The 13,581-nt window shown below is 38.6% G+C and overlaps 1 protein-coding gene across 1 annotated transcript in view; it reads left to right on the plus strand.

Moving 5' to 3' along the window:
* TCEA1 (transcription elongation factor A1) overlaps positions 1–13,581 on the plus strand; it is a 57,470-nt gene that overhangs the window by 38,918 nt on the left and 4,971 nt on the right. Inside the window, exons 7-8 of the mRNA XM_032759773.1 lie at positions 770–924; positions 6,133–6,279. Of these exons, the coding sequence (XP_032615664.1) occupies positions 770–924; positions 6,133–6,279 (302 nt within the window). The remainder of the gene's footprint in view (positions 1–769; positions 925–6,132; positions 6,280–13,581) is intronic.

The following is a 13,581-nucleotide window of genomic DNA, read 5'->3' on the forward strand; positions in this document are numbered from 1 at the left end:
AGACGGGTGGATCACCTGAGGTCAGGAGTTTGAGACCAGCCTGGCCAACATGGTGAAACCCCGTCTCTACTAAAAATAGAAAAATTAGCCGGGTGTGGTGGCAGGTGCTTATAATTGCAGCAGCTACTGGGGAGGCTAAGTTTGGAGAATTGCTTGAACCTGGGAGGTGGAGATTGCAGTGAGCTAAGGTCCAGCCTGGGTGACAGAGTGAGACTCTTTCTACCCGCCTTCAAAACAAGCAAACAACTACTTTACAGTGTAAAAGTAATATCACTATTATTTGCCAATTACAGCTCAAGGAATTAGATATAATACCTTGTTTTTAACATACTCTAAATTGGAAACAGTTGTTGTGAATTGCTTAGAAATTTCGGGTTTTTTTTTTTTTTTTTTTTTTTTTTTTTAAGATGGAGTGTCGCTCTGTTGCCCAGGCTGGAGTGTAGTGACCTGATCTCAACTCACTGCAACCTCTGCCTCCCAGGTCAAGTGGTTGTCCTGCCTCAGCCTCCCGAGTAGCTGGGACTGCAGGCACTCACCACCATGCCCGGTTAATTTTTCGTGTTTTTAGTAGAGATGGGGTTTCATCATGTTAGCCAGGATGGTCTCGATTTCCTGACCTCGTGATCCACCAGCCTCAGCCTCCCAAAGTGCTGGGATTACAGGCATGAGCCACCGTGCCCGGCGTCAGGAATTCTTACTTTGGCAGAATGGGAAAAAAAAGTGATCTTACTTTTATAATTTTGCCTTTTTTTCCTTAATGGCCTGGTACCTATATACCAAGAAATAAGGAATACAGACATGAAATACAAAAATAGAGTACGAAGTAGGATATCAAATCTTAAAGATGCAAAAAATCCAAATTTAAGGAAAAATGTCCTCTGTGGGAATATTCCTCCTGACTTATTTGCTAGAATGACAGCAGAGGTGAGTATGCATGAATCTGAGGTTTCTATAATGTGATTCTGTGTTGTGAAGTGTAAAGCCTATTATCATCATAGACGACTATATAAATATTGCATATGTAATAAATTTCTGTTAGTTCTGATATATTTATATACTAGACAAATACTTAAGGTGAGTCTTTTGTCAGTACTTTGCTCCTTCTCCAACTGTTTCCATGCTTTTAATGTGATTACACTAAATTATTTTCTAAAAACAAACGTGTTTTACTTTTTTTTTCTTTCGAGACAGAGTTTCGCTCTTGTTGACCCGGCTGGAGTGCAGTGGCATGATCTTGGCCCACCGCAACCTCCCCCTCCCGGGTTCAAGCTACCAAGTAGATGGGATTACAGGCATGCACCACCACACCCAGCTAATTTTTGTATTTTTAGTAGAGACAGGGTTTCTTCATGTTGGTCAGGCTGGTCTCGAACTCCTGACCTCCAGATGATCTCTCCGCCTTGGCCTCCCAAAGTGCTGGAATTACAGGCATGAGCCACCACGGCTGGCCACCAAGTGTTTTACTTTTTATGAATTCATGTAGAACCAGAGAGTTGAATCTCTAATTGCAAGTACGCTTTGTAAGTGCTAACCTTTTTTGTGGTTAAACACTGTAAAACTGGTCACATCATATTGATTATTTCTTTTCCTTTTTTTTTTGATACGGAATTTCGCCCTTGTTGCCCGGGCTGGGATGCAGTGGCATAGTCTTGGCTCACTGCAACCTTCATCTCCCGGGTTCAAGCGATTCTCCTGTTCAGATTCTCCTGCTCCTGTAATCTCCTGCTGGGATTACAGGCGTGAGCCACCGTGCCCATCCTATTGATTATTTCTTAAGTTTTTACAGGGAATTAAGGAAAAAATGAAATTTGTAGCTTGCTATTTATAGACATGGTTGTTCATAGATATTAGCTATATTGTATCTACAATTTCACTGTTTTAGTAAACATTCAAGAGAGTGAATTTTTCTTCTGTACACAAACGTACCTCAGATACATTGCAAGTTTGGATTGGACTACTGCAATAAAATGAATATTGCAGTAAAGTGACACACAAGAGTCACACAAATTTTTTGACTTTCCAGTACATATTAAAGTTATGCTTATACTATAATCTACTAAATGTACAATAGCATTACATCTAAGAAAACAGTGTACACCTTATACCTTGCTAAACAATGTACACCTTGCTAAAAATTGCTCATGATCATCTGAGTCTTCAGCAAGTTGTACTGTTTTTCTGGAAAAGGGAATCGCCTGGATGTTGATGGCTGCTGACTGATTAGGGTAGTGGTTATTGAAGGTTGAGGTGGCTGTGGTAATTTTGTAAAATAAGACAACAATGAGGTTTGCTGCATTGATGGAGCAAATATTCATGAAATATTTCTTGGTAGCTTATGATGCTGTTTAATAGCATTTATCCATAGTAGATGTTCTTTCAAAATTGGAGTCAGTGCTGTCAAATGCTACTGCTGCCTTATCAACTAAGTTGACATATTATTCTAAATCCTTTGCTGTCATTTCAACAATGTTCACAGCATCTTCACCAGGAATAGGTTCCATCTCAGGAAATCAGTTTTTGCTCATCCACAAGAAGCATCTCATCTGTTCAGCTTTTATTATGAGGTTGAAGCAACTCAGTCACATCTTGAAGCTCCACTTCTAATCTTCCTTCCCATGCTTTTTCCATTACATCTGTGGTTACCTTCTTTTTTTTTTTTTTTTTTTTTGGTTGGGCGGGGAACGGAGTTTCACTGTTGTCGCCCGGGCTGGAATGCAGTGGTGTGATCTCTGCTCACTGCAACCTCCGCCTCCTGGGTTCAAGAGATTCTCCTGCCTTAGTCTCCTGAGTAGCTGGGATTACAGGTGCCCGCCACCAAGCCCAGCTAATTTTTGTACTTTTAGTAGAGACGGGGTTTCACCATGTTGGGCAGGCTGGTCTCAAACTCCTGACCTCAGGTGATCCACCCGCCTCGGCCTTCGAAAGTTCTGGGATTATAGGCTGAGCCACTGCGCCTGGCCCCTCTGCGGTTACTTTCTCCAGTGAATTCAAACCCCTTCAAACCCCTCAAAGTCATCCATGATGATTGGAGTCAACTTTTTTCAAACTCTTCTAAATGTTGATATATTGACCTCTTCTCAATGAATCACTAATGTTCCTAATGGCATCTAGGACGGTTAATCCTTTCCGAAAGGTTTTTAGTTTACTTTATTCAGATCTATCTGAGGAATTACTTTTTGTAGGAGCTACAACCTTGCAAAAAATATTTCTGAAATAATAAAACTTGAAAGTCAATTGGGCATGGTGGCTCACACCTGTAATCAGAGCAGTTTGGGAAGCTGAGATGGGCAGATCACTTGAGCCCAGGAGGTGGAGACTAGCCTGGGCAACATAGCAAGTTCCCATCTCTACAAAAAAAAAAAAAAAAATTAAAAAAATAAGCTGGGCATGGTGTGGTGCGTTTCTGTAATCCCAGCTACTCAGGAGGCTGAGGTGGGAGGATCACTTTAGGCCGAGGGGTGGAGGTTTCAGTAAGCTGAGATTGCACCACTGCGCTCCAGTGTGAGCGACAGAGTGAAATCCTGTCTCAAAAAAAAAAAAAAAAGTCGGAATTACTCCTTGATCCATGAACTGCAGAATCAGTGTTGTTCTTAGCAGGCATGAAAATAACATTAATTTCCTTGTATATACGTCTCCATCAGAGCTATTGGATGACTAGGCATATTGATGACCAAGTGCATTGTCAATGAGTAGGAATATTTTGAAAGAAATCTTTTTTCTGAGCAGTAGGTCTCAATAGTGGGGTTAAAATATTCAGTAAATCATGCTGTAAATAGGTGTGCTGTCATCCAGGCTTTGTTGTTTAATTTATAGAACACAGACAGAGTAGAGGTGGCATAATTCTTAAGAGCCGTAAGATTTTCAAAATGGTAAATGAGCATTGGCTTCAACTTGAAGTGACCAGATGCTTTAGCCCCTAACAAGAGAGTCCTTCAAAGTCCTTTGAGGCTTTGAAGGCAGGCATTGACTTCTTCTCTTTAGCTGTGAAAGTCCTAGATGTCACCCTCTTCCAATATTCATCAACATTGAAAATCTGTTGTTTAGAATAGCTATCTTCATCAATGATCTTAGCTAGATCTTTTGGATAACTTGCCGTAGCTTCTCCATCAGCACTTGCTGCTTCACCTTGTATTTTGTACTATGTTATGGAGACAGCTTCTTTCCTTAAACCTCATGAACCAGCTTCTGGTAGCCTCTTGACTTTTCTTCTGCAGCTTCCTCATCTCTCTCAGCATTAAAGAGTTAAGGCCTTGTTCTGGATTAGGCTTTGGCGTAAGGGAATGTTGTGGCTGGTTTGATCTTCTATCTAGGCCACTAAAATGTTTTCATATCAGCAATAAGGCTATTTCGATCATTATTCGTGTGTTCACTGGAGTAGCATTTTAATTTCCATCAAGAAATTTTCCTTTGCATTCACAGCTTGGCTACCTGGTGTAAGAGGCCTAGCTTTTGACTTATCCCAGCTTTCCACATGCCTTCCTCACTAAACTTAGTCTTATTTCTAGGTTTTGATTTAAAGCGAGACATGTTGACTCTTCCTTGTCCTTGAATACTTAGAGGCCATTGTAGGATTATTAATTGGCCTAATTTCAATATTATTGTGTCTCAGGGAGTAGGGAGGCCCAAGGAGAGGAAGAGAGACGGGGAAAGAGTGGAGCAGTCAGAACACACACAGCATTTGTCAAGTTTACTGTCCTATGTGGTCAAAGTTAGTGGTGCCCCTAAAACAGTGATAGTAACATGAGAAATAACTGATCACAGATTACCTAACAGATATAGTAATAGTGAAAATGCTTGGAATATTGTGAGAATTACCAAGATGTGACACAGAAACATGAAATGAGCACATGCTTTTGGAAAAATAGCGCCAATAGATTTGCTCAGCACAGCATTGCTGCAGACCTTCAATTTGTAAAAAATGCAGTAACTGCAAAGTGCAATAAAATGAAGCACAATAGCGCAGAACAAGATAAAGCAAAGTATGACTGTAGCTAGTAAAAACTGATGTGAGAAGATGACCCTGGCATATTCTATACATTTCTTGCCTCAAAACTGGAATCAGACATTCCTCCAGAGATCCTTGACTTCTTTTGGGGGTGGGGTGTAGGCAATGCTATTAGAAACTATAATCTGGATACTAGAGGTACTCGTAGGTTTACATTGTTCATAGTGTAATCGCCTGACAGCTTCTTCCTGCCCACTGCATAGACAAAACCAATTCACTGAGACTGCGCTATTGCGATTAAGAAAGAGTTTTATTAACGCAAGGCTGGCCATGCAGGAGACAAAGTTATTACTCAAATTAGTCTCCCTGAAGACTTGGAGGTTAGGGTTTTACAAGAATAGTTTGATGGTGACTATTCCTAGGTGACTAGGGAATGAGTGCTGCTGATTGATTGGGGATGCAATCATAGGGATGTGGAAACTGGTCCTTCTGTACCTCTGGGTGAGGGGCCTGAGTTCTGGAGGGGTCAGTCCGAAAAACATCTCAAAAAACCAATCTCAGGTTCTACAATAATAATGTTACCTATAGGAGCAATTGGGGAAGTCACACACTTCGTGTCCTCTGGCCACATGACTCCTGAGCAGTGAGGGATTATAGAAACTATGTCTACATTTTAGCAGAGTTCAGGCCCCTCCCATAATCCTAATCCTGTGGCATTTCATTAGTCTTACAAAGGTGATCTCAGGCTCTGAACAAGGAGGGATCGGTTTTAGGGAAGGACTGTTACCATCTTTGCATCAAAGTTAAACTATAAATTCCTTCCATGGTTAGCTTGGCCTGTGCCCAGGAAAGAGGGAAGACAGCCAGCCTGTGACACTAGAAGCAAGATGGAGTCAGCCGTGTTCGATTTCTCTCACTGTCATAATCTTTGCAAAGGTGGTTTCAGTAGCCTTTAAACAGTACTTAAATCCAATTTTCACATGTAAACTTTTAAGTATTTGAAGAAATATTTTAAAAGGAATTAAACTCTTACAAGGCCTGTGAGGAAAAATACTAATTTAATGCTTTTAAAACTTTAAAGGTTGATATGTGGTTTATTATTATTATTAGGCTAATTGAGCATAAAAGCATTCAGGATATATATAGAAGGTGTCTATAACTGAGTGGTATTGCCCCCTACCTAATAGGAAATGGCTAGTGATGAGCTGAAAGAGATGCGGAAAAACTTGACCAAAGAAGCCATCAGAGAGCATCAGATGGCCAAGACTGGTGGGACCCAGACTGACTTGTTCACATGTGGCAAATGTAAAAAGAAGAATTGCACTTACACACAGGTTTGTGATTGTTTATAGATTCTTATTTTTATATAAAAATGCTTGCAACTCCTGTTTTAAAATAAATAGCAAAGATAATTACCAGTATGGTAGTCCCTCACTTATCCATGGAGGGATATGTTCTAAGACCCCGAGTGGATGCCTGAAACCATGGATAGTACCCAACCCTATGTATACCATGTTTTTTCCTATGCATATGTACTGATAAGTTTTATTTATAAGTTAGGCATAGGAAGAGATTAACAATAATAACTTAATCAAATAGAATAATTATAACAAGATACTGTTATGAAAGTAGTATGAGTGTAGTCTTTCTGTCTCTCACAGTGTCTTGCACTGTACTCACCCCTGTTCATTTGATGAGATGAGGTGAAGTGAATGATGTAGGCATTGTGACTAAGTGTTAGGCTGCTGTTGACCTTCTGATGATCCATCAGAAGGAGGCTCATCTGCTTCAGGTGGTCCTCCCTCATCGAGCCCAGATGATGTGAATGACTAATGGGTAGGTAGCATTATAGTGACACACACTGGACAAAGGGATGATCCGTATTACAAGTGAGACAGAGTAGGATGGTACAGGCTATCTTCATGCTACTCAGAACAATGTGCAGTTTAAAACTGATGAATTGTTTATTTCTGGAATTTTTCATTTAATATTTTCAGACCACGAATAACTGAAACCATGGAAAGCAAAACCATGGATAACTGGGGACTAGTTCAAGAAGAGATAGGATTTCTTTCTTAAGTGTAAGAATGATTTCTTTTTAAAAAATTATTATATTATTTTTTGCAGAGATGGGGTCTTGCTGCGTTGTCCAGGCTGATCCCAAATTTCCAGACTCAAGTGATCCTCTCACCTTGGCCTCCCAAAGTACTGGGAATACAGGCGTGAGCCTCTGTTCCTGGCCAGAATGCTTTCTTAATACTGATTCTAGTTAACTAAAACCAAGTTGATATATTTATACTTTCACGGAAATAGTTACTATGAAAGCTATGTCAAAATTTATAAAATACAAGAATTAATAAAATGACCATGTTCTTTTTTTTTTTTTTTTTTTTGAGACGGAGTCTCGCTCTGTTGCCCAGGCTGGAGTGCAGTGGCGCGATCTCGGCTCACTGCAAGCTCCGCCTCCTGGGTTTGCGCCATTCTCCTGCCTCAGCCTCCCGAGTAGCTGGGACTACAGGTGCCCGCCACCACGCCCGGCTAATTTTTTGTATTTTTAGTAGAGATGGGGTTTCACTATGTTAGCTAGGATGGTCTCGATCTCCTGACCTTGTGATCCGCCTGTCTCGGCCTCCCAAAGTGCTGGGATTACAGGCATGAGCCACCATGCCCAGCCTTTTTTTTCCTTTTTCTAAACACATATGGAAAATGTTATATGAGCTTCTGCCTCTTTTCTACTATTTACAGACATGTAATCTCCATTTTCAGATATACTTAATTTAACCAGTCTGAAGTCCTTTACCTGTTTGAAGCCTCATTAAGTCACAGTTGTGTATTTCCATGTTTGATTTTGTAGCAGTTTTACTACTGATTGTTACTAAAATGCATCAACCCTGATAAAAGTGGTCTCAGAAAATTCTGAGTTTGAATTGCTCTGTTTTCTTTTAGTCAGGTAGAAGTATCTTAACAATAAAAATTGTACCCTAAAAAATGCCACCTATTAGAAAGTATTAAGTATAAATAGAAAGTTATTTAAAAGTTAAAGCTTCTTTAAAATATAAAAAGTAGAAGTGATATGCTTACATAATCAAGTTATAAATAGCTAAGACAAAAAACATAAATACCAAGTTTATTTCTTTTAGCAAAAAGAACCCAGCCTAAAGTTGAAGCCAGTATGATTTTCTTAGAATCACAAAGTGTTCTCTTCAGATAGAAAACTCTCAAAGTTCTCATGGAAATAACAGATGTAAAAGAAATAAGTGTAACTCTTGATTGCTATGTACCCAAGAGGAGATTAAAATTTCTCCCAGAGAGCAAAAGATTCATCATGTCCACTTTTGGGGCCCTGGATATCAGAATTAAGTATATGTAAAGTATAGCAGGAGTTTTCAAACCATTTTCATCTGAAGGCCTTAAGTGAGCAGAATGCTGCTGTTCTGAGGATGGTGCTGCTTTGTCTTCCTTTGGGCGTTTGAGTTGGAAGGCATGTTAATAGTTAGTGGTGTCATGAACCTTTGATCTTTGAAGTGGTGATAAACTGGTATTTTATCATCTCTTACGGAATTTCAGTATACCTTATTCTAACTGCAGCATTATTAGTATTTAGGTTCTTGCCACAACTTAAACTTAAGAATAACATTTAACTTTAATAATGCTTTGTCATCTTCATTCACAGAAATAACCTTTCTGTTTTTGAGACCTTCGGTTCTGGTAATTCTCTTCAGTTTAGAACTTCAGAAATTTATAATCTTGTATAGATTAAGTTTTTAAAAATCATATTAGCTTTTCTTGCTGAGTTCTCTTTTTAAGTTTTAAAAAAAGTAGTTGTGGTAGAAATTATATGTAACCTAAAATTTCCCATCTTAACCAGTTATTTTTAAGTGTACTGTTCAGTAGTAGAGCATTCACAGTGCTGTACATCCAGTCTCCGAAACACTTTTCCTCTTGCAAAAGTGAAACTCTTTACCCATTAAACGGTAACTCCCCATTCCCGTCTCCCCCAGCCCAACAACCACCATTCTGCTCTCTGACTCTCAGAATTTGACTATACCAAGTACTTCATATAAGTAGAATCATAGAATGTTTGTCTTATTGTGAATTGCCTATTTCACTTAGCATAATATCTGCAAGGTTTATCTGTGTTGTGATATATGTCAGACTTTCCCTACTTTTTACGGCTGGGTAATATTCCGTTGTATGTTCATACCACATTGTATATTCATCTGTTGATGGACACTTGGGTTCCTTCTACTTTTTGGCTATTGTGAATAATGCTACTGTGAACTTAAGTGTACAGATACCTCTTTGAGACTCTGCTTCCTTTCTTTTGGTTATGTACCCAACGGTGGAATTGCAGTAGTAATGGCTTATAGAAAAATTAGGAAAATACAGAAAAATATGAGTAATAAATTTAAGTCATCCATTAAGCTGCCTTCCAAAGAGAACAATTATCAGTATTTTGTTGTTTGCAATATTTAGTAAATTTTTTTGTATGTATAGTTGGAGTTAAGTACTGTAAAAACTATTTTATGCTCTTTATTTATTTATTTTTTTAAATAACAAACATTTATTGGTGTCACTTATGGTAGAAAAAACTCCCTACACCAGATGCACATGACCCAATTGTTAAATAGAACATTTTGAAGGTGAACACACACCCTGACCCAGGTTTTTTACCCACTTTTTAAGATGGCCAATTCTTCTTCTCCCCCCCACCCAAAGACATGTGAGCAACTGCTAATGAAAAGCAGTAAATAGCCGCTTGGGCTATAGCAGTTTCAACTCCACTCTGAGGTGAAGATTCCAATTACATTCGAGACTTAAGTTCTTTCAATTTTTTCCTAACAAAAGTTCCTGAGTCTAGTATTTACAATATTACAGCACTAGCAGATCAGTGTCTACAACTCATCTTTTTCTGCTGTATCCTCTTCACCAGTTGGGGGAGGGCCAGTGCTCTTCTTTTATCTACCATAATGTAAGCATTTTCCTCTTTTTTAAAATTTTTCCAGAGAATAGTTTGAGATGTATAAATCAGTGCTATACAAAAATAATAAAAATATTTAGCTCTTTTATTTACAAATTAATTTCATAAACTATACTTAACATGATAAAGAACAAAAAGTTCTTGACTTCCATCCTTTATGGCTAGGAAAATAAATTATTTTAATAGCTATTTAAATCTGCCTCCTGCTCCCAGAGAAATCAATGTGTTTTTTATATATATATTTCAAATTATCCCTAACCTTTAAACAAACAAGAGTAGATACTGCTCTATTTTTACATAGAATTGTAAACAGCCTTTTAAAAAGCTGGAGTAGGCTGGGCGCAGTGGCTCACGTCTGGAATCCCAACACTTTGGGAGGCTGAGGCAGGCGGATCACCTGAGGTCAGGAGCTTGAGAACAGCCTGGCCAACATGGTGAAACCCCCATCTCTACTAAAAATACAAAAAATTAGGCAGGTGTGTTGGCGCATGCCTGTAATCCCAGCTACTTAGGAGGCTGAGGCAGGAGAATTGCTTGAACCCGGGAAGTGGAGTTTGCAGTGAGCTGAGATCATGCCATTGCACTCCAGCCTGGGTGACAAGAATGAAACTCCATCCTCCCCAACCCCACTACCCCCCCAAAAAAAACCAGAAAGCTAGAGTAACTTTCCACCAGTTGGAATTGAACTTCATAAAATATAAACATTTTATAAACCCTACAATTCAGGTAATTTGATTTAATTATGACTAATCTGTAGGAATATACAATACAAATTTGTCAGTCATCCACAATTAAGAACAACTATTTATGAAGAAAAATTTTACTATGTTCAGAATAAGATTTTATTCATATTCTTGAAAGGTAGCTTTGTTCCTAATAAATATTTCTGTATATTTTAGGAGATGTTTTCAATTCAAAAAGAAATAACATCCAGTTATTTGACTTTTTTTTTTCTTGCTTGAAACTGCTCTGTTTTGGTTTTTTATAGATTTAATAAACATTGACAAGGCAGGATCAGTGGACTTCACTGAAACCCCCACCTCCCTGGTTCAAATGATTCTCCTGCCTCAGCCTCCCAAGTAGCTGGGATTACAGGTGCCTGCCACCATGCCCGGCTAATTTTCTTGTATTTTTAGTAGAGACAGGGTTTTACCATATTGGCCAGGCTGGTCTCGAACTCCTGACATCAGGTGATCCACCCATCTTGGCCTCCCAAAGTGCTGGGATTATAGGCGTGAGCCACTGTGCCTGGCCCTCTTTTTTCTTTATTGCCTGAGTAAGTTCTTGTTTTTTCTGTTCTCTTTGCCAGGTTTTCTCCTCAAGGATTTTTTCCACAGCTTTTGTTTTCTTGAAACTGGGATCTGAGGGATGCAAATTGAACAAGTGGGAAGTGTACATTGCTTGAAACAATGCATTGCTAATGTTTACCTCAAAGTCATCCTTTAATAATTTCTTTTTTTTCATGAGCTGCTTTTTCTTCTTTTTGCTCAGATTCTGGTGCTCCACATTCTTGTTGTAACTGAAGTGTTTCTTACTTTCCTCCTCCTCATTCAGTGAGGAAAGCCATTTCAGCCTTTCGTCTATTTTGGTTTCTTCTTCTGGAGATGTGCCATCTTTTGCAGATTTTGTTCACTTTTTTCTTTATACCTATTTTTTTAAACTTCTTTAGCAAAGTACTGGTCATTCATATCAACATCAGAGGGAAGTTAATTTTCACTGGCCTCTTTAGCAAGAGTCTTCTTTTTCTTTTTGTCTTTTTTTCTCTTTCTTCTTTAAAAATTGTTCCCAAGGGGTCAGTTTATCCTTTCCTTCCAATTTGTTCTTGACCATCTCTTTGCACTTTCTTTAAGACCTGGAACCCACTTCGTTTCCATTTCCGTATCGTTTTCTTTGTCTTTCTTTTCTTTTTCTTGAATAACCTGCAAGAGTTGCATATATTTAGCGATTTGTTCTTCGTCGTCCTTCTGACTTTTCTTTGTTTTCCAATATCTTCTTCTACATTGACTTCATCATCACCTTGTAGCTCCTCTTATATCTCCTCTTCATTTTCGCTAGAGGAAGCTAAGTAGTCTTGAAAATCCATGTCCAAAAGCTCTTCCTTTTAAGCTTCCTGTTTAGTGTTGTAATTCTTTCATGTTCAGTCTCATCCCAAGTGATTTCCACCATTGATGTTCCCATTGCAGCAGATATGTTATATATTGAGTTTATATGCTGTTAAATACACCTCTGAGGCTACGTCCTTGGGCTCATCATCAAAAGTAGTATCATCTGGTATAAACCTTAAATCTATGAAAGAACAACTACTTTCAAATTCCAGGCCACCACAATCCTCATAAATTTTACTGGCTGTTTCAGGAGAATGACAGTCTACTACTGCATAATAGTACTTCAGTCATTTGAATTGATAACCTCTCAGTTTTTCTCTAGAGGTCCAGTCCTTTTCTGGGGCATCTTCAGGAAAACTTAATAGCTCTACTGGTCCTCAAACTTGCTCTTCCTTCACCCTCTCCTTTCCAAACTCTGAAGAATATATTTTTACAGAAAATATAACACCTCCTTTAGGTTTAAATCAGTTGAACAGAGTCAGCAAATCTTTTGCCTTTAATCTATCCCAGTCCATGTTGCAAACTGCTATTGATGTGTAATGTCATCAGCACGAGGAGCAGGTTTATCTGACTCTCTCCATGCATGACCAAAACTTGATTCTTTTGGAAACAAATCTGCCATATCATCCTCATTTTCAGAACTAGTTTCTATATTTCCTTTACCCCTTGCAAGATTAGGGCTGCTGTCACTTGCATCATCATCCTTACCATTCTCTTCATCCTCCTCTTCATCTTCATCATTACTTCCATTGTCATCATCACCTGAAGCTCTACCAATACTTGTAATTTCATTTTTAGATTCCTCATCACTTCCTGTTTTACTAACACTTTCTAAATCTTCCTTTAGAGCATCTTTGTCAAACATTTTACTATCTGTTGAGTTTTCATAACCATCACTGCCACTTGCCATTATGGATGGAACCACTGGTTGCATTTCTTTTCTTGTCTTAGAACACTTGATCTTGGGAGATTTCACAGCAGAGGTGCCCAAGTCTAATGTCCTTCATTTTTCTTTGAGAGAAGAGTTGATAGTATGTTGAATAATGTTTTTTTCTCTTTTGTACTTTTTTATGTAAATTTTTTGCTGTCCTTCTTTGGACTTAGGTTGGGAGCTATCTTAGATTTACATGGTTTTCATTTTTTTAATTCTCAGAATTATCTGTATCAGTTTTATTTTCAGAATCCTTTTGATTAGCTTTCTTGGTTTCTTTTTCTCAACTAGATTTTTTTCAATCTATTTCTTTTTTAGTCTGGAGTTTTTTCTTCTATATTTTCTTTTGATTCATTGCTTTGCTATCTTCATCAGAAAGATCGGAATCAGAATCTGAAAGGTCATAAAAACATTTCAAGTCCTCTGTAGTGCTATGGTTAATGTGGTGCCCTCTTCTCCACAGCATAGTTCAACTTGAACTTTTTTTTTTTTGAGACGGAATCTTGCTCTGTTGCTGGGCTGGAGTGCAGTGGCGTGACCTTGACTCACTGCAGCCTCCGCCTCAGGGGTTCAAGTTATTCTTCTGCCTCAGCCTCCCCAGTAGCTGGAATTACAGGTG

The sequence above is a fragment of the Hylobates moloch genome, unplaced genomic scaffold, assembly GCF_009828535.3.
Source record: "Hylobates moloch isolate HMO894 unplaced genomic scaffold, HMol_V3 SCAFFOLD_9, whole genome shotgun sequence".
NCBI lineage: Eukaryota > Metazoa > Chordata > Mammalia > Primates > Hylobatidae > Hylobates > Hylobates moloch.